Source organism: Podarcis erhardii (assembly GCF_964252035.2).
Source record: "Podarcis erhardii genome assembly, chromosome: 3".
In the NCBI taxonomy this organism is placed as follows: Eukaryota; Metazoa; Chordata; class Lepidosauria; order Squamata; family Lacertidae; genus Podarcis; species Podarcis erhardii.
The window spans coordinates 5545377-5565821 of NC_138507.1; the positions used below are offsets into that span (position 1 = coordinate 5545377).

The following is a 20445-nucleotide window of genomic DNA, read 5'->3' on the forward strand; positions in this document are numbered from 1 at the left end:
CGACCTCATCAATAAAGGTAAAGGTAAAGGTACCCCTGCCTGTACGGGCCAGTCTTGACAGACTCTGGGGTTGGTACGCCCATCTCACTCAAGAGGCCGGGGGCCAGCGCTGTCCGGAGACACTTCCAGGTCACGTGGCCAGCGTGACAAGCTGCATCTGGCGAGCCAGCGCAGCACATGGAAACGCCGTTTACCTTCCCGCCAGTAAGCGGTCCCTATTTATCTACTTGCACCCGGGGGTGCTTTTGAACTGCTAGGTTGGCAGGCGCTGGGACCGAGCAACGGGAGCGCACCCCGCCGCGGGGATTCGAACCGCCGGCCTTTCGATCGGCAAGCCCTAGGCGCTGAGGCTTTTACCCACAGCGCCACCCGCGTCCCGACCTCATCAATAGATATTAATAAAGATTTTTTTTAATTCTACAAAAAATTATATGAAGGGCCAGAAAATATATCAGAGAATGAGATGGAGAACTTCTTTCAAGATATCAAAATACCAACTATTGAAGAAGATAAAAAAGATATGCTGTCAGCACCCCTAAATATATTAGATATTGAGAATGGTATAGAAACAATGGAGAATGGGAAATCACCTGGACCAGACGGTTTTCCTATGGAATGGTATAAAATATTCAAAAATCTACAAGTCCCCAGACTTCTAGAAGTCTATAAGGAAATAGCTCATAAAGGTATATCTGCTACAACATTCAATGAAGCTTTAATAATGATTATACCAAAACCTAACAAAGACCCTACTAAATGTACAAATTATAGACCAATACCATTAATGAATGTGGATGCAAAGATTTTGAATGTAATATTGGCGGCAAAATTACAAAAAGTTATTCAAGACTTGATACCCAATAATCAAACAGGTTTTATAAAAACAAGACAAGCTACAGATAACATCAGATTAACAATAGATTTGATAAACTTAAACAAAGATGAAGAGGAGTTTATGATATTGTTATTAGATGCAGAAAAGGCTTTTGACAGAATATACAGTGGTACCTCGCAAGACGAATGCCTTGGAAGACGAAAAACTTGCAAAACGAAAGGGTTTTTCGTTTTTTGAGTTGCTTCGCAAGACTGATTTCCCTATGGGCTTGCTTCGCAAGACGGAAACGTCTTGCAAGTTTGTTTCCTTTGTCTTGCGCGTTTGTTTCCTTTTTCTTAAAATCGTGCATTCACTTTGAGGAGCAACTCATAGCACGCGGTGTGGTAGCCTTTTTTGAGGTTTTTGAAGACTTTGGTGCTTTTTGAAGCTTTTCCAAAGTCCGTGCTTCGCAAGACGAAAAAATCGCAAGACGAAAAAACTCGCGGAATGAATTAATTTCGTCTTGCGAGTCACCACTGTATAAAGAATTCATAGGGTTTGTGTTACGTAAATTTGGTTTCCCTATAGAATACTGTAATTGGATTAAAATGAGTTATAAAAACCCAACGTCTTGGATTGTTACAAATGGAAGAATTTCGAATTTGATTAGTTTAAATTGAGGAACGAGGTAAGGATGTCTTCTTTCTCCATTATTATTTAATCTCTGCCTGGAACCATTAACAAGAGCAATAATTCAGGATGAGCATATCAAGGGTGTAAAACACAACAAAGATAATTACAAAATTGTATTATTTACAGATGATATCCTTTTAATTATTACAAAACCAGAAGATACAATTCCAAAAATAAGTCTAAGACCTTTGGCAGAATATCGGGATATTCTATAAATTGGACAAAATAAGAGATTTTACCAATTGGGCCAAGGGTTACATTGTATAGAAACCATCAATTTCAGATGTGCAAAGACTTTATTAAATACTTGGGTATAATGATTTCATCAGATATAGACCAAATTGTAAAATTAAATTTGAATCAAATTATAAATGAGATTTCTTTTGATATTGAGAGGTGGGGACCTCTAAACCTCTCCCTTTGGGGAAAGGTTAATGTCCTCAAAATGAATGTTGTTCCAAAGCTTTTATACATTCTTAGAGGATTACCAATACATATTCCCAAATTTTACTTCCAAAAAATAAATCAACTATGTAGATCGTCCCTGTGGGGTACAAAGCCACCAAAAATATCACTACATAAAATGCAACTTCCAACTAAGGAAGGTGGCTTTGGTTTCCCAAATCTGGAACTGTATCACCAGGCCTACCTGCTGAGTCAGACTAATGATTGGAGAGCTAGCAGGAATCCCAGTTGGGCTACTCTTGAATATAGTTTCTTTGGACCTCTTGTAGGGTGGACTCAACTCGGCTCCAATTTTATGAAATATCCTATTATCCTGGAGACTATTAAAGCACCTATAAAAATTTGGATGAATATAAATGATAATAATAAGGATGACCCCTGTCAACATGAGAAATTAACAATATGGGCCAACCCAAAATTAAAAATTGGAAATCAAGTAATAATTTGGCAAAATTGAATGAAAAAATGTATTTTGACATTGAATCAATTAATTGATGAAAATTTGTGGAATATAAGACCTTGCAAGTAAAGTATGGATTAACCAGTGAAACACAATGACAATACATCCAATTGAAACATATGTTGGAAAGGCAGTTTGGCCCTGACGCTATAGCAGCCTCGGAAACACCCAAGCTGCTACAAGATTTAATCTCTGCAGCAAAAACAAAAAACTCTACACTTGCACTATATAAAACCCAACTCAACAGGAAGGAATATGATTTAGAATATGATAGACAAAAATGGAGTGAAGAGTTGGGGCTCCAGATAACAAATGACATATGGGAGTCAAGTATAAAATCAACAGAAATAGCCTCTATGGATCTAAGACTAAGACTTATTCAACAGAAAATAATATTTGGAGTCCACTGGACTCCCGCAAAACTATACCAGAAGGAAATAACAAGTGCAGACAACTGCTGGAGATGTGGGAGTAAAAATGCAAACTTAGTACATATGATGATTAAATGCCCGATGATAAGATCATTTTGGTGTGAGGTGAGGATATTTATAGCAAGAGTCATAAAAAGAAATTGTTATTTAGCGGAATTAAATTTCATTCTAAATTATATTCTGGAAACGTGGGAGATTACAAGGCGTCAAAAAAATAATAATGGATGTACCGTGCTATATTAGAAGCAAAAAAAACTTGTTTTGATGAATTGGAAGAGCCGCAAAAAGATTCCATTGAGCACATGGATTGATAATATGGACAGACTAACTACATACGAACGAATTGCATGTCGACGCAAATTAAAAATGGATAAATATGAAGAAATCTGGAAGGAATATTTAAGCAATAAGGCGGATAGTGGTGGGAAGTAGGGGGAGGAGAGAGAGGCGGGGAAATATTGTTAAAAAGGTGTAGTCCTAGGTATATCAGTGTATCCAAATCTGAATTGTCAAACTGTGTTATTAGTGTTATTATGGTTTTTGTTGTATGTGTCTTTTGCGATTGCTGTTTGTATTGAAAAAAATGATTAAATAAATGAAAAAAAACAACCATTGATGGAGCGTCCTCTGTTGGTGGCTTACTCTTCCAGACTTCCTACAAGGCAGGCAGGAGTTATTGCCAATGCCTAAGCCAGGCATGCCCAAAGTCTGTTTCGGGGGCCTAATCCGGTTTAATCTGGCCCCTGTGTCAGTTTATTTCCTGGGGTAAAATCCTTTAAAAAACCCTCAACAACTTAAACCCTGAAAAAAGCTCAACAACTTTGGCTGGCCCTTCGGTCGGCCCTTCACTTCATCAAATCTGGACCTCTTTGGAAAAAGTTTGGACATCACTGGCCTAAGCCAATACAACCCACATTGCTGTACTCAATAAAGTTGTGGCCTAAATTTTGCCCATTAACCTTCAGAGTAAAATTCTGTCTCAAGGTGTTCTTCTTATTCTTGGGGGGGGGGGTGCGCCGGGGCCTTGATGCGCAACTGAATTCTGTGGTGATAGGGAGCTTAGAGGCGTGAATGCAAAAACCAGTTTCGGGACGTAGATCAGGAGAGGACTAACTTTGAGCCCCATTTCTCACATTTTTCTCTTTCCTTTTTAGGCTTTCAAGACTGAGAAGAGTGATTTTGCGAATGGCGAAAAAAAACAAAGTGTGCCCTCTCCCCAAATCCTCCCCCCGCCCGCCCGCCCCCCCTTGCAGGCCCCTTTTCGAAAGGACTTCGAAGGTAAAACCTTTCAGCATACAGAAGTTGCTTTCCTGAGATTTCTTGGGAAAGGTCTCTGTCTGAGGCCTATTTTGAGCTTTAGATCATCATATCCCATGTGGCTCTTTGTTTCCCTGTAGGCTCCGGCAAAAACGAAGGAAAGTCCCCCTGAAGGTAATGTCTATTTCTAGGGATGTGTTCAGAAAGTCTCTCTCTGTGTGTGTGTAAGAAGCCTCTCTAACTGGCAGCCTTCTCTTCTTTTCCTTTCAGAAGAGCTCATCCTGGAAGACCTGGAAGACCTGGAAGAGGAGTAAGAGACTGGGCGGCATTGGGGCAGCTTTATCAATCATTAACAGTTCTTGGCTGTTGTAAAGTTTTGCTTTTGTGTCTTTCCTTGAAGGTGAAAGCTTGCAGAGATGATGTGGTAGCGCAGCGTTGTCTTGCTGCCCTGTCAGAATGCGCCGCCCCAGGCCAAGGCAATTTGCTGGCCCAGCAGTGGAAGCAGCACGTGCCAGGTACGGGGGGGGGGGGGGAATACTGTGCATTTAACCAAAGGGTGGTTCAGAGCATCTCTCCCGGGCTCTGACTAACTCCCTGTGGCCCTGCTCTGGCAGCGCATAAGGAATGTGTGTGACTAGAGAGATGTTTTCAATGGTGGCCCAGATTTAAAAGGCATTCAGCTGTCTCTCAGCCTGATTTCCTTCACTGAGGGGCAAAGGGGTGGGGATTATGAAGCTAGATCATCACTCTGAGTTCTTTGCAGGAAAACCAGAAGAAAAAGACAACAAATTTATGAATAAAACACGAATAAATATCTAAGGGAGGAGGGAAGCCAGAAGCAGCTATAACACATAATTTGCTCCTTTATATTCTCAGTGGAGCATTTTCAAGACTGCTGTGGGGAGGATGACTGGGAAGTCAGGGTCCACAAGCCCCAGTGTATGTGCTTAGCTTTGGGTCCAAGTGAGGTGTCTCCTAGGAGCGTTTAGCGTAGCTCTACTGCACATTAATACACCATTCTAACTTCCGATATTGTGGAATTGGGGAAAGTTGAGATTAAGTTTGCTGTGCTTAGATTATTGTAATATGAAACTATTATGATAAGTGCCATTGAAATAGGTGCTGAGTTTTTATTTCTTTCTGTTGAGGTGTGTTTACCCAACCCTAATGTTTGGGCCACATACATTTTTTCAGATGTACATTTGGTGAAATAACAGATGCAATGAAAAAGGAGTTTGGTGAGCACAAAGCCAGTGACCGCATGGTGAGTGGAGCTTACCGTCAGGAGTTTGGGGTGAGTGACGAAATTGCTCAAGCAATCAACAGGTAAGGTGTGCTGTTTCTATGGAATGGATTAAATCAGATGGTGTGCTATCAGGCTTACAAATTTGTTATGTACTGAGTTGAGGATGGCCATGACAGAGGAGCCAAATTGATTGCTACGGGATGTGGATATAGGCCTACTCTTCCTGGAATTTAGTCTCTCCCATTCAAATTTTTATTTGTTTGTTTGCTTGCTTGCTTCTCCTAGCAGTTAAAATGTCTGATGCTTCAATAAAGGATAGTTACTGTCAGATGGCAAGGGTGGCTCCTCACGAGTAACCAGGCAGGAATCCAACCTGTCTTTTACAGGTTTTATTTAGGTGCAAACCATTTATAGTGCAGAACCCCAAAGTTCATGTCTGCCTCAATCGCTAGCAGAATCCTGGAGTGCCTCTTTCCTGGACCACCTCCAGCATAAAAGCCTCATTACGCCCAGCCTTTTCCTTCCCTCTTTGCGCTTTAGACTTCTGTGCAGGGTGGGGGACGGAGGGGGCGTGCTTCCCTCCTGGCCGGATTTGCCAGAAGTGGTGGTGAGGCTCCCACCAGCATCCTCTGGTCCTTTCCCCTCTTCCCCACCTGGAGGTGGGGCTTTCCTCATCACCGGAAGAGGAACTGCTTCACAAGATTTTCGGAGGCTCCCTGTAACACAACTGCCCCTCTGTTTCCTGCCCCTGTTCTGATGGCAGTTCCCTGACAGTTACTTTCTGGTAAACCTCTGGAGTTACTATGGTCTCCTTGCATCGTGGTTGTGCTTCATTCCATAGGTTGTATCAACGGACTCCTTGGGAGTAGCGAGCAACTTCCATGAGCGTGGTGCAACTTCACCTCTCCCTGCGCATCTCCCAAATCTGCCCTCTGGGCTCCCCAGCCCTCCCAAACAGGTTGCAGGTAGTGCAGAGGGAGAAGGGAAGTTTATGCTGCACACCTGGAAATTCTTCTGGGACACAGTTCTCTATCTGGACGCAACCCTGCATGTCTCTGCACTGTAGAATTCAGATTTGGCACAAAATTATCAGCTTTGCTTGTTTTTGTTTTCCTCTTTTTTTACATATCATAAATGAGTATGGTAACAGGAAACAGAGCAGAGGGTAGGGATTGTGGGGGAGCAGGGGGAGGAGAGCGGAAGTTCTGTTGCACCCACATAAGTCACTCTATGCATTGATATAGTCCACCAGCCCCATATAGCTCCTCTGCAAGGGGAGGTGCAGTGGTTGCCAGTATACTACCAGGTGCACCTCAAGGTTTTCCCTTTAGCATTAAAGCACTAGACAACCTGTGACCAGGGTACCTAAAGGAGCACCTTAACCATCTATTGCTGCCCAGCAACTGTGCGCCTGAGATGGGGCGCTGCTGAGAGTGCTCCATGAGCCAGAGTTGTGCTTAGTTTGTACTAGAAATTGACTTTTAGTAGTGTAGCTCCAGCCCTCTGGAATCCATTCCCAGCTGGAATTAGACAGGTGCCTAGCATCATAATGTTTAGGTGTCTTCTTGAAGATGTTTTATTTAGGAAAGCTCTCCCTAATGTATAACCCAGTAAGTCATCTGTAGGATCTGTACCATTCTGCCAGCAATTACCATCACCATCTGTTACTGGGGTATAGCCTGGAAGGTTCATAAAACCTCTCATGAGATGCAGAACTTCAACAGGACTTCAAATGCAGCAAAGCTGGAAAAGAAATTGACATTGGTGGGTCTGTGTTGTCGCGAGCAGAGTATTTTTGTATTTTAAAGAGCAATAGGAACACAGTGCTGCTTTGACTCAGACATTGATTCTGTCCCTACAGATTGAAAATTATTGTCAAAATATTGGGAAAATGCCAAAGCACTTATGGATGCTATAGACTGGGCTGCGGTTTGTGTTCCATTTGAGTTGCAGACATTGAGCAACTCCTCTGTTTTTCAGTTGTTAGATTCATTGGTATGAAAGGTTATTGTATTAATGAGAAATAATATTAATATTCAAAATACTTATACCCCACCCACCTGGTTGGGTTTTCGCAGCCACATACATACTGGGGACTAACTTAAGGTAATGATGAACCTGTATACTGTAAGACTCTCAGATCTTGCAATACATGGGCTCATAGAGGAACCATGTGGTATATATATTGCTATTGTATGAGATGCTTTGGTCCTGGCATATTTTCTTCTATAGGACTACAATTTGAAACAGGTGACATTCCATTATGATGTAAAGCATCTGATAAACACAAAGAATGCTGTTCTTAATTTCTTATCCTGATCTTGTGTTATTTTTTTACTGCTAGAGGGCTGCTGTACTGCAGAGGATACTGCTTTTGGGTCTTAGGATAAAATGGACAGCCTAAAATAAAGGCAAGAGCCAATTGTTTAAATATCTCTTAAATGTTAAAGCACTAATCCTTCATTTCTCTCTCACCGATTTGAAATAACAGATAGAGAAGGAGAAAATATAAAAAGCCAGCCAGTAACTAATTATAAGTGACAGATAGGTAGCCGTGTTGGTCTGCCATAGTCAAAACAAAAAAATTCCTTCCAGTAGCACCTTAAAGACCAACTAAGTCAGTTCTTGGTATGAGCTTTCGTGTGCATGCACACTTCTTCAGATACACTGAAACAGAAGTTTCCAGACCTTTCTATATAGTGAGAAGGTGGGGAGGGGTATTACTCAGAAGGGTGGTAGGAATGGGTGATTGGCAGATAGCTGTGATGAGCCTGTTGACGACTCTTAACGACTGCAATAGGTCTTACAGGAGGAAGCAAGGGGTGAAAAGGTGAAAAATGGCTTTGTCATGTATAATGAGATAAGAATCCAAGGTCTTTGTTCAGGCCAGGTTTTTCCATTGTTTTAAGTTTGGTGATAAGTTGTAATTCAGCAGCTTCTCTTTCCAGTCTATTTCTGAAATTCCTTTGTAGTAAAACAGCTACTTTGAGATCTTGTATAGAATGTCCTGGGAGATTGAAGTGTTCTCCTACTGGTTTCTCTGTCTTGTGATTCCTGATGTCCGATTTATGTCCGTTTATTCTTTGGCGTAAGGTCTGGCCTGTTTGTCCAATATAGAGAGCTGAAGGACACTGTTGGCATTTTATGGCATACACAATGTTAGACGATGAGCAATTAAATAGTCCCGAAATGGTATGTGTGATGTTGTTGGGGCCAGTAATGGTGTTGTCCGGGTGTATGTGGCAGCAAAGTTGGCATCTGGGTTTATTACAGGCTCTGGTGCCAGTGTCTGTGTTAGGTCTGGTTGTAGTATTATTGTGGGTTAGGAGTTGTTTAAGACTGGGTGGCTGTCTGTAGGCAATGAAAGGTCTTCCTCCCAGAGCTTGAGAAAGAGAACTGTCATTGTCCAGGAGAGGTTGTAGATCTCTGATGATGCGTTGTACTGTTTTAACTTGGGAGCTGTATGTGATGACTAGAGGTGTTCTGTTATTTTCTTTTTTGGGTCTGTCTTGCAGCAAGTTCTCTCTGGGTATCAGTCTGGCTCTGTTGATCTGTTGTCTAACTTCATCTGTTGGGTATTTTAGTTCTAAAAAGGTTTGCTGTAGATCTCTTAGGTGAGAGTCTCTGTCAGTAGAATTGGAACAGATGCGGCTGTAACGTAGTGCCTGGCTATATACAATGGACTGTTTGGTATGTTTGGGATGGTAGCTAGAGGCATGTAGATATGTTTGTCGGTCAGTTGGTTTACGGTATAAGGTGGTGTCTATGTGCCCATCCTGTATTTTTATAGTAGTGTCCAGAAAATGTATTTCTTGCATAGATTGATTCATTGTTAGGTTGATTGTGGGGTGAAAATCATTGAATTTCTGGTGGAAGGTGTTCAGGGTCTGTTGACCATGTGTCCAGATGATAAAAATATCGTCAATGTATCGCAGGTATAAGAGAGGTTTGAGTGGGTAAGAGTTTAGGAAACGTTGTTCTAAATCTGCCATGAAGATGTTGGCGTACTGTGGGGCCATGCGGGTGCCCATTGCTGTGCCGCTGATCTGAAGGAACAGGTCATCACCGAATTTGAAGTTGTTGTGGGTAAGGACAAATTGGCAGAGTTTGGTGGCAAAGTCCGCTGTGGTTTTATCTGAAATGGTGTTCCTTATAGCTTGTAAACCATCGTTGTGTGGGATATTGGTATACAGGGATTCCACATCCATAGTAGCTAGTATAGTATTGTTGGGAAGATTATTTAAAGATTGTATTTTCCTCAGAAAATCTGTGGTGTCACGTACATAGCTGGGAGCACTGATGGCATATGGTTTCAGAACAGAGTCCATATAACCGGAGACACCCACTGTAATAGTGCCAATACCTGAAATGATGGGGCGTCCTGGATTTCCTGGTTTGTGTATTTTAGGTAGAAGATAGAAAGTTCCTGGTCGAGGTTCTGTTGGTGTGTTAGTGAGGATCTGTTCTTGGATGTGTGGGGGTAGCTCCTTAACAATCTTGTTCAGTTCTTTTTTGTATTCTTGTGTGGGGTCTGAATCCAATTTTATGTAAAAGGCGGTATTGGAAAGTTGTCTGTGAGCCTCCTGGATGTAGTCAGTTTTGTTCATGATGACGACAGCTCCACCTTTGTCCGCTTCTTTAATTATGATGTCTGGGTTGTTTCTGAGATTATCTATGGCTCTCCTTTCAGCATGGTTTAGATTTTGTTGTAAGCGATGGTGTTTTCTGGTCACATCTGTTTGGATTCTGTGGCGGAAGCAGTCAATGTACAAGTCCAGTGTGGTATTGCGTCCATCAGGAGGGGTCCATGTGGAGAGCCATAGATAATCTCAGAAACAACCCAGACATCATAATTAAAGAAGCGGACAAAGGTGGAGCTGTCGTCATCATGAACAAAACTGACTACATCCAGGAGGCTCACAGACAACTTTCCAATACCGCCTTTTACATAAAATTGGATTCAGACCCCACACAAGAATACAAAAAAGAACTGAACAAGATTGTTAAGGAGCTACCCCCACACATCCAAGAACAGATCCTCACTAACACACCAACAGAACCTCGACCAGGAACTTTCTATCTTCTACCTAAAATACACAAACCAGGAAATCCAGGACGCCCCATCATTTCAGGTATTGGCACTATTACAGTGGGTGTCTCCGGTTATATGGACTCTGTTCTGAAACCATATGCCATCAGTGCTCCCAGCTATGTACGTGACACCACAGATTTTCTGAGGAAAATACAATCTTTAAATAATCTTCCCAACAATACTATACTAGCTACTATGGATGTGGAATCCCTGTATACCAATATCCCACACAACGATGGTTTACAAGCTATAAGGAACACCATTTCAGATAAAACCACAGCGGACTTTGCCACCAAACTCTGCCAATTTGTCCTTACCCACAACAACTTCAAATTCGGTGATGACCTGTTCCTTCAGATCAGCGGCACAGCAATGGGCACCCGCATGGCCCCACAGTACGCCAACATCTTCATGGCAGATTTAGAACAACGTTTCCTAAACTCTTACCCACTCAAACCTCTCTTATACCTGCGATACATTGACGATATTTTTATCATCTGGACACATGGTCAACAGACCCTGAACACCTTCCACCAGAAATTCAATGATTTTCACCCCACAATCAACCTAACAATGAATCAATCTATGCAAGAAATACATTTTCTGGACACTACTATAAAAATACAGGATGGGCACATAGACACCACCTTATACCGTAAACCAACTGACCGACAAACATATCTACATGCCTCTAGCTACCATCCCAAACATACCAAACAGTCCATTGTATATAGCCAGGCACTACGTTACAGCCGCATCTGTTCCAATTCTACTGACAGAGACTCTCACCTAAGAGATCTACAGCAAACCTTTTTAGAACTAAAATACCCAACAGATGAAGTTAGACAACAGATCAACAGAGCCAGACTGATACCCAGAGAGAACTTGCTGCAAGACAGACCCAAAAAAGAAAATAACAGAACACCTCTAGTCATCACATACAGCTCCCAAGTTAAAACAGTACAACGCATCATCAGAGATCTACAACCTCTCCTGGACAATGACAGTTCTCTTTCTCAAGCTCTGGGAGGAAGACCTTTCATTGCCTACAGACAGCCACCCAGTCTTAAACAACTCCTAACCCACAATAATACTACAACCAGACCTAACACAGACACTGGCACCAGAGCCTGTAATAAACCCAGATGCCAACTTTGCTGCCACATACACCCGGACAACACCATTACTGGCCCCAACAACATCACACATACCATTTCGGGACTATTTAATTGCTCATCGTCTAACATTGTGTATGCCATAAAATGCCAACAGTGTCCTTCAGCTCTCTATATTGGACAAACAGGCCAGACCTTACGCCAAAGAATAAACGGACATAAATCGGACATCAGGAATCACAAGACAGAGAAACCAGTAGGAGAACACTTCAATCTCCCAGGACATTCTATACAAGATCTCAAAGTAGCTGTTTTACTACAAAGGAATTTCAGAAATAGACTGGAAAGAGAAGCTGCTGAATTACAACTTATCACCAAACTTAAAACAATGGAAAAACCTGGCCTGAACAAAGACCTTGGATTCTTATCTCATTATACATGACAAAGCCATTTTTCACCTTTTCACCCCTTGCTTCCTCCTGTAAGACCTATTGCAGTCGTTAAGAGTCGTCAACAGGCTCATCACAGCTATCTGCCAATCACCCATTCCTACCACCCTTCTGAGTAATACCCCTCCCCACCTTCTCACTATATAGAAAGGTCTGGAAACTTCTGTTTCAGTGTATCTGAAGAAGTGTGCATGCACACGAAAGCTCATACCAAGAACTGACTTAGTTGGTCTTTAAGGTGCTACTGGAAGGAATTTTTTTGTTTTAATTATAAGTGGTTGTTTTTTCAGATGGCTGTACTGATCAGTGTGAGATTCTTCAGCGCATGGACACCGTATGCCGCAGTCAGCTTCTGGTCAATATTTCACTCCAGAAATCAATACCGCCCATCGTTACCTTGTTGCCATGTCTTTTTGCTAAATCCTCAACAGCCTACAACCCTTTTCATGTACTATACTTTCAGCAAAACTTAAGAGCCTCCAGTGCTGCTGTGGTCAGAAAGTTTACTTTAGCACCAAGCATACCACCAATTGCCATGTGTCAGTGATTTGGTCAGGAAGGGATAACGCGCACATTTCTTCATTCAGAAAGACAGACAGTGGAGAAGTTCCAAATCCATCCGCTGCAGCTGCAGAAGTCTTATTCGAAAACGTTGCTCCAAAGTCCAGATCATGAAGTCTCCCAGGGAAACACTGCAAGGGCAGTAATTCCTAGGAAGTTTATAATAAACTGCTTGCAGGATAATTCTGCGGTCTCTGTTCTTAAAAAAAAAAGACCTGCCGGCAAGAAATGAGGAATCTCAAGGAATTTTGAACACATGGACTAAATTAGAATTTGCTATATTAATAGCTGGTAGAGGAGGTATTTATGCAATTAAAAGAGATTGTAATGTTAGTGAACTTGGCATTTGTTTTTGTGCTTTTGTTGGATTGTATGGGATGCTGAGCTCAGGTGTCAATGATGGAGTCTCAAGAGGCACAGGCGTCTTGAAGAATAAGAAAAGACCTTTGCATAACGGGCTGTTAACACCTCCCCCTTCAATACTTCTATTAAGGCTGTTGAGCTAGAACATTACAAAAAATGGACTTTTCATAAAAGGGTTGCTCTAATCGTCTTGTGCATGTCATCTCAGTAAAGGATTCGTGAGGTCACAGAACTACCAGGGGTAGGAAATGGATATTTGTCAATCTGACAAGCAAACAAAGCTAGGGCAACAAGACTGGACCGAAAGGGCAAGAGGCATGTGAACAAACAGTATGAAACAGCAGGACAAAATTTCACCACCTTTCTGTATCAGTAACATTTATTTTAAATTGTAATTTGCATTTCCAAAGATCTGATGTGTATTTCAGATATAATGAAGTCTTATATGCAAAATTTTAAAATTTACTCATTTAGATTCTTTGATAGATTTTACATACGTATGTAATAATATTGCAGATAATTTCCCACTTTCTTAGAAAGCATAAGGCAACACCAGACATTGTAGATGATTTCACATCAGTTCCTTCTTTTTATCAACAGATCACAATGCATCAACACAAAGTATAAGATTCACCATGAGATACAAAGTTTGTTATGAGACACAAGTTTACACAGATTGCTGCCTATTATCCAAGCATTTCTCAATATCTTCAAGAACTTGGACAGCTGCCTTTGGGATTCGGGTTCCAGGGCCAAATATATTGGAAACACCAGAGTCATACAAGAAGTCATAATCCTGTGCAGGAGAAAAACAGACATAAAACATGCATGCAAACTTTGTAAAGTAAAATTCTGCAGCACACGTGCTAAAAGAGCAGAGTTTAGAAATGGCAGGTCAGGAGGTAGCGCACATGGAGAAGGGAAAATAACTTAGTATGCTTTGCCCTGAAAGGTTGGCAAAAAATACATTCACCCTCTGCACTCCCTTCATCAAGGTTAAGGTGAATATATGTGTAAGTAAAAGCATATTATCTTAAAGACTCCACTGTGCCTCATTTTTCCAATGGAAACATGAACCCTGGATAAGGGCAGAGACTCCTGGAACCTCACACCACTTGGGAGAGATTGGGGTGGCCCTTAACAAGATGTTCTCTTCACATGTAAATGGTAGAGAAAGGGTTCTGTCTTATTTTCTGTTGTTCAGCCTCCGGAGCAGATCTGTGGAGCAGGCACAAGGAGAGAAGCAGAAAGGGTTGTTCTGTACACAAATAGAAGTGGAACTACTTTTCTGGACACCACCCTTTCTTTTAATCCTTCTTTCAAGGTGCTCAGGACAACTTTGTGTCCAGAGCTGACAACAAACTGGCAGTGCAATCCTATAGACATCTACTGAAATGTAAGGCTAGATGACTTCATTTTGACTTACTTTCAGGCAATGGTGTGTTGGTTTACAGCCTAAATCAAGCATTTGACCAGGTGAGTGCAGATGCTACTTAATAGTTTTTACTGAGGCCATGAAACCTTGAGCCATGGCTATCAAGGTTTGGGGGTGGTGGAGGGAGAGAGCTTGAACGTTGAGACCCACGGAATCATAAGCTTGGGAGTGTCCGGAACTATATTCACGATCACTTCCACCCATTTTGTCTTGTCTGAGAATCTGCTATTGAGCACAGAGTTTGCACCAACAAGGGTATCAGGTCTGGACAGCCTTCTCGCCCTCCCCACGTCTTACTACTCTAGGGATTGCTATTCTTAGGAATGTCAGGCGACCCCACCAACATTTTCTTTTGGATGCACCTTTTAATTCACCTTTTACAATGTCAAGAAAATAACTCTACAGTGTTGAAGAGAGCATACCACAGGTATCAAGACTAGATGCTAGAAAGTGACTGATTTGTGGCTGAAACAGAATCCACTTTTGTTCTGACCCTTACCTGTCCTTCAGTCACAAATCCACCAATATAAATTCACAAGCTGTTTCATGTTACATTACCTATTGTGGAGAAAGGCCTGTGAATAAAATACCTACTTCTCGTTAAAGAAAGAAGACTGCTATGGCTTCTAAACCTTGAGTTATAGAGTATTCACTGGCTGTGGGTCATGATGTTTGCATCTTGCACCGGTTTGTTGACTGATTATGAATGCCTGAAAGCCACACTGCTTTCCCCCTCCTCCTTTCAGGCATCCTGACAGTTCTGGGGAATTCAGCTGTCCTGGCAGTAACTGTGAAGCTCCTCCCATCTCAGGTCACCTGAGCTCCTTGGAATACACCTGAGCTGTATCTTGGAATGGCCATCAGCATGTATCCCCTGGCTATTGCTTCTACCTGGAACCATGCCTGGTTGGGGGGCCATGCAACTTGCATTTATTATGCCCTGGTGGGTTTCCTTTTTGGTGTCGCCAAATTGCAATCCATTGCAATCGTGAACAAGTGTGACTCAAAGAAGGCTGCCACCTGGGCATTTTCCTGCCTCTGTCCTTTTTCTTGTGTGCGGCAGACCTCACAGAGCTTTCAAAAGGCGGAAAAGACCTTCTGACCTATTTTGCCACAGTCCTTGCAAATAATGAGGCATTTAGCAGTACTTACCAAGGTAGGGGGATGTGGGTGGCGCTGTGGGTTAAACCACAGAGCCTAGGGCTTACTGATCAGAAAGTGGGCGGTTCAAATCCCCGCGACAGCGTGAGCTCCCGTTGTTCGGTCCCTGCTCCTGCCAACCTAACAGTTTAAAAGCATGTCAAAGCTGTACGCCGGCTCCCTTGGCCAATAAAGCGAGATCAGCGCCACAACCGCAGTGTCGTCCGCAACTGGACCCAACGGTCAGGGGTCCAAGGTAGGGAATAGTGAAGAGAAATCTGGGCAACGAAGGACCAGCTCCAAAAACATTGGAGCTGTGGGCGCTCTTTGTGGTATTTTGCCTTTCATTTACCCTCACCTGCAGAAATGAGTGGTGATGGCAACCTGAGGTGCCAGATCTCTTGCGCCCAACAGTCATCAGCTGTTCTGTGCAGTTTCTGCTACCACTTACGGCTTAAGAAGAAAGCAAGGCTTATGTTGGAGTAGGCCCAAAGGACATTTCACCAAAAGGGAGGCCCCCCTCTCTTAAGTCATTGAATCCTTTCTGCAGCTATTATTAATTGATAAACACGATAGGGGTGAAAGCCTCTCTGGGTGGTTCACACAGAGTTGAAACAATACACATTGTTCAAACCCTCCAAGTGTCCCTATTTTCCAGGGATGTCCCTGATTGAGAGAAGCCGTCCTGGTTTCTGATTTGATCCTTCAAAGTCCCACCATTCCCTATGGTGTCCCTAGTTTCACTGAAGAAATGTAAGAGGGTATGGAGTTATCTGCCCCCCCCCCCCGAGCCATCTGAAGGCAATCCTGTACAGGGATGGTTTTTTTTAATGTTTCATTTTTTGTTTATATATATGGTGGGTGAAGCAACATGGCGCACACCAGGGCATCGCAGAGCTCCTGAGGGTGGCCAGTATTGCTTGTGCTGCCTGACCGGCTTCCAAGCAGCCGGGACCGCCACTGCCTCGTGGGGGCTGGGGGCACCCAATGTATCAACTGGGGAGCCGCCAAACCCCCCCCCCAGCGACCCCACCAGGCCGGAGATGAGGGCATCTCGCCAACGGCCGAGCGGAGCTCCAAGGCCTGGGACAACCCACCTCACTCTTCCAGAGGGATGGGAGAAGGGGAGAAGGAGGAGACGGACGCCCGGCCATCTGGGGCCGGTGGGACCCAGGAGCGAGCGCAGAGGGGGAGAGAAGCCCTGGCCCTGCTGCCACCGCCATTGCGCTGCCAATGCCAAGGGAAAGGAGGAGAGGCAGGAGGAGGCCGCGAGGAAACACGTGGCTGAGCCTGTAGCCTTAGGAGGCTTTGCCCTCGGGTAGGAAAAATATTGCGCCCGGGAAAGGGAAGTGGGAGTCAACAGACACTCAAGGAATAGTTTCGGAGAAAAAGCTTTATTTGTACCATCCATGAACTGGTAGAAGGAGCAAGTGTGATAACTCACAAAAACATGCACGAGTTCACAGTCATGTGCACAGAGTATATATTCCCCTTCTAGTTCCCTCCCTTTTCTCCTCCCTCAGGAGTCCTGCCCCATGTTGAGGTTCCTGGGCATGTACAGAAAGCTCTCTTGGGACTATTGTGGACTCTTGGAACCCTTCCCAGGAAAGGGGAACGAGAACAGTTCAGCAGGTCCAAGATGTTGCAACTGAATGAGATAAAAGTCAGTTCTCAGGCTTGCTCTGACAGAGTCTATTCATTAGCCTTTTTGAAGCTCTCTTGTACTGATAAAAGTAACGGTTAGCCTATGCATCTTGTGAGAAAACAGAGGAAAACCTTAGCTGTGGATTTTTAGAAGACAAAAGGAATTTTGGACAGTTTTGAGGCCTGGGGTGATTATTGAGGGGGGGTGACTTCGGGCCTAGGTGGGGTCACCTGTCCTCACCTCCTTCAAGCCCAGGCCCAACCCGAGCCCACCTCCCCCGGAGCCCAGAGGGAGGCCCGCTGGAAAAAGACCTTGTTTCCTTTATATATATGGCGGGCAAAGCTGGAACTGGCGGAAATGACTGGCAGAATCCGAGACCAGGGAGAAGAGTCGGTGGAGGAAGATTGGAGGAAATTTAAAGACTATTTACAGAAACATTGTAAAATTGATATATGTTAGAAGGATGTTGGAATAATATTATACGATTTTAGCAGGAAGGATATAAAGGATTTGGGAATAACTGACTGTTAATTGGTGAAAGGAGGAAAAGTAAAGCTACATTATATTAAGACAGTTTACAGGACAAAAATTTTAAAAGAGGGAAAGGATTTGCTGAAATGGACAATTGACTTAGAATACAAAAAAGGGAGGTGTGAGGAGGTCAAGGAAATAAGTTAATGAAAGAATAGTAATGAGGAGATCTGATGTATTTTTCTTTGTGTTTTTGTTTTTGTTTTTGTTTAATGGGTTTTATTTCACTGGTTTTTTTCTTCTTTTTTATATTGAGATGTGTTGTTTTGTTTTTGTTTAATGTTTAATGTGGTATGTTTACTTTTTCTTTCTGTAATGGTTGAAACTTTAATAAATATTATTTGAAAAAAAAGAAAGAAAAAAAATATGGTGGGTGAAGCAACATGGCGCACACCAGGGCGTCGCAGAGCTCCTGAGGGTGGCCAGTATTGCTTGTGCTGCCTGACCGGCTTCCAAGCAGCCGGGACCGCCACTGCCTCGTGGGGGCTGGGGGCACCCAATGTATCAACTGGGGAGCCGCCAACCCCCCCCCCCAGCGACCCCACCAGGCTGGAGCCGAGGGCATCCGGCCAACGGCCGAGCGGAGCTCCAAAGCCTGGGACAACCCACCTCGCTCTTCCAGAGGGATGGGAGAAGGGGAGAAGGAGGAGACGGACGCCCGGCCATCTGGGGCCGGTGGGACCCAGGAGCGAGCGCAGAGGGGGAGAGAAGCCCTGGCCCTGCTGCCACCGCCATTGCGCTGCCAATGCCAAGGGAAAGGAGGAGAGGCAGGAGGAGGCCGCGAGGAAACACGTGGCTGAGCCTGTAGCCTTAGGAGGCTTTGCCCTCGGGTAGGAAAAATATTGCGCCCGGGAAAGGGAAGTGGGAGTCAACAGACACTCAAGGAATAGTTTCGGAGAAAAAGCTTTATTTGTACCATCCATGAACTGGTAGAAGGAGCAAGTGTGATAACTCACAAAAACATGCACGAGTTCACAGTCATGTGCACAGAGTATATATTCCCCTTCTAGTTCCCTCCCTTTTCTCCTCCCTCAGGAGTCCTGCCCCATGTTGAGGTTCCTGGGCATGTACAGAAAGCTCTCTTGGGACTATTGTGGACTCTTGGAACCCTTCCCAGGAAAGGGGAACGAGAACAGTTCAGCAGGTCCAAGATGTTGCAACTGAATGAGATAAAAGTCAATTCTCAGGCTTGCTCTGACAGAGTCTATTCATTAGCCTTTTTGAAGCTCTCTTGTACTGATAGAAGTAACGGTTAGCCTATGCATCTTGTGAGAAAACAGAGGAAAACCTTAGCTGTGGATTTTTAGAAGACAAAAGGAATTTTGGACAGTTTTGAGGCCTGGGGTGATTATTGAGGGGGGGTGACTTCGGGCCTAGGTGGGGTCACCTGTCCTCACCTCCTTCAAGCCCAACCCGAGCCCACTTCCCCGGAGCCCAGAGGGAGGCCCGCTGGAAAAAGACCTTGTTTCCTTTATATATATGGCGGGCAAAGCTGGAACTGGCGGAAATGACTGGCAGAATCCGAGACCAGGGAGAAGAGTCGGTGGAGGAAGATTGGAGGAAATTTAAAGACTATTTACAGAAACATTGTAAAATTGATATATGTTAGAAGGATGTTGGAATAATATTATACGATTTTAGCAGGAAGGATATAAAGGATTTGGGAATAACTGACTGTTAATTGGTGAAAGGAGGAAAAGTAAAGCTACATTATATTAAGACAATTTACAGGACAAAAATTTTAAAAGAGGGAAAGGATTTGCTGAAATAGACAATTGACTTAGAATACAAAAAAGGGAGGTGTGAGGAGGTCAAGGAAATAAGTTAATGAAAGAATAGTAATGAGGAGATCTGATGTATTTTTCTTTGTGTTTTTGTTTTTGTTTAATGGGTTTTATTTCACTGGTTTTTTTCTTCTTTTTTATATTGAGATGTGTTGTTTTGTTTTTGTTTAATGTTTAATGTGGTATGTTTACTTTTTCTTTCTGTAATGGTTGAAACTTTAATAAATATTATTGGGGGAAAAAGAAAGAAAAAAAATATGGTGGGCAAAGCAACATGGCGCACACCAGGGCGTCGCAGAGCTCCTGAGGGTGGCCAGTATTCCTTGTGCTGCCTGACCGGCTTCCAAGCTGCCAGGACCGCTGTGGGGGGGCTGGGGGCACCCGGTGTATCAACCGGGGAGCCACCAGACACCCCCCCCCAGCGACCCCACCAGGCCGGAGCCGAGGGCATCCAGCCAACGGCGGAGCGGAGCTCTGAAGCCTGGAGGTCTGGGACCACCCACCTCGCTCTTCCAGAGGAAGAAGGAGAGAAGGCCCTTTTGGGGGGAAGAACCCCAATCTCACTGCCACCACCATTGCGCTGCCACCGCCGAGGGAAAGGAGGAGAGGCAGGCGGAGGCCGCGAGGAAACAGGCGGCTGAGCCCAGGCCCAACCCGAGCCCACCTCCCCCGGAGCCCAGAGGGAGGCCCGCTGGAAAAAGACCTCGCTTTTTTCTGTAGAGTTGATTTATTTATTTTTCCTCCCCCTCCTTTTTAAACTATATTTTTTTCCAAAAAATATTATCATTTTAAAAATATTTTTATATTACTATTATCATCTTCATCTTCTATTATTTAGTTCATAAACTTCCCCCCTTTCATATATTTTAACCCCCTTTAAAAAATCAACCCTTCCCCCCCTTCCCTAAGTCTTCAGTTCTTTTACTAAATTACTATTACTACCATTTTTAAAATGCATCCATAT

At 43.6% G+C, this 20445-nt stretch overlaps 1 protein-coding gene and 1 long non-coding RNA gene across 3 annotated transcripts in view; one reads left to right on the plus strand and one right to left on the minus strand.

The window, feature by feature from the left end:
• MMUT (methylmalonyl-CoA mutase) overlaps nucleotides 1–12921 on the plus strand; it is an 84269-nt gene extending 71348 nt beyond the window's left edge. Inside the window, exons 9-11 of one of the 2 annotated variants that reach the window (XM_081855525.1) lie at nucleotides 4521–4635; nucleotides 7012–7155; nucleotides 12313–12921. In XM_081855525.1, the coding sequence (XP_081711651.1) occupies nucleotides 4521–4635; nucleotides 7012–7155; nucleotides 12313–12569 (516 nt within the window). In that variant the 3' untranslated portion in view covers nucleotides 12570–12921. The remainder of the gene's footprint in view (nucleotides 1–4520; nucleotides 4636–7011; nucleotides 7156–12312) is intronic. The other variant, XM_081855526.1, reaches the window with a different exon arrangement.
• A 3843-nt stretch (nucleotides 12922–16764) lies between these two features.
• LOC309338472 lies at nucleotides 16765–20211 on the minus strand. Its single transcript, XR_014154906.1, has 2 exons — nucleotides 20146–20211; nucleotides 16765–17438 (listed from the first exon to the last, which is right to left on the minus strand). It is a non-coding gene; the product is annotated as an uncharacterized lncRNA (long non-coding RNA).
• Nucleotides 20212–20445: the final 234 nt, after the last annotated feature.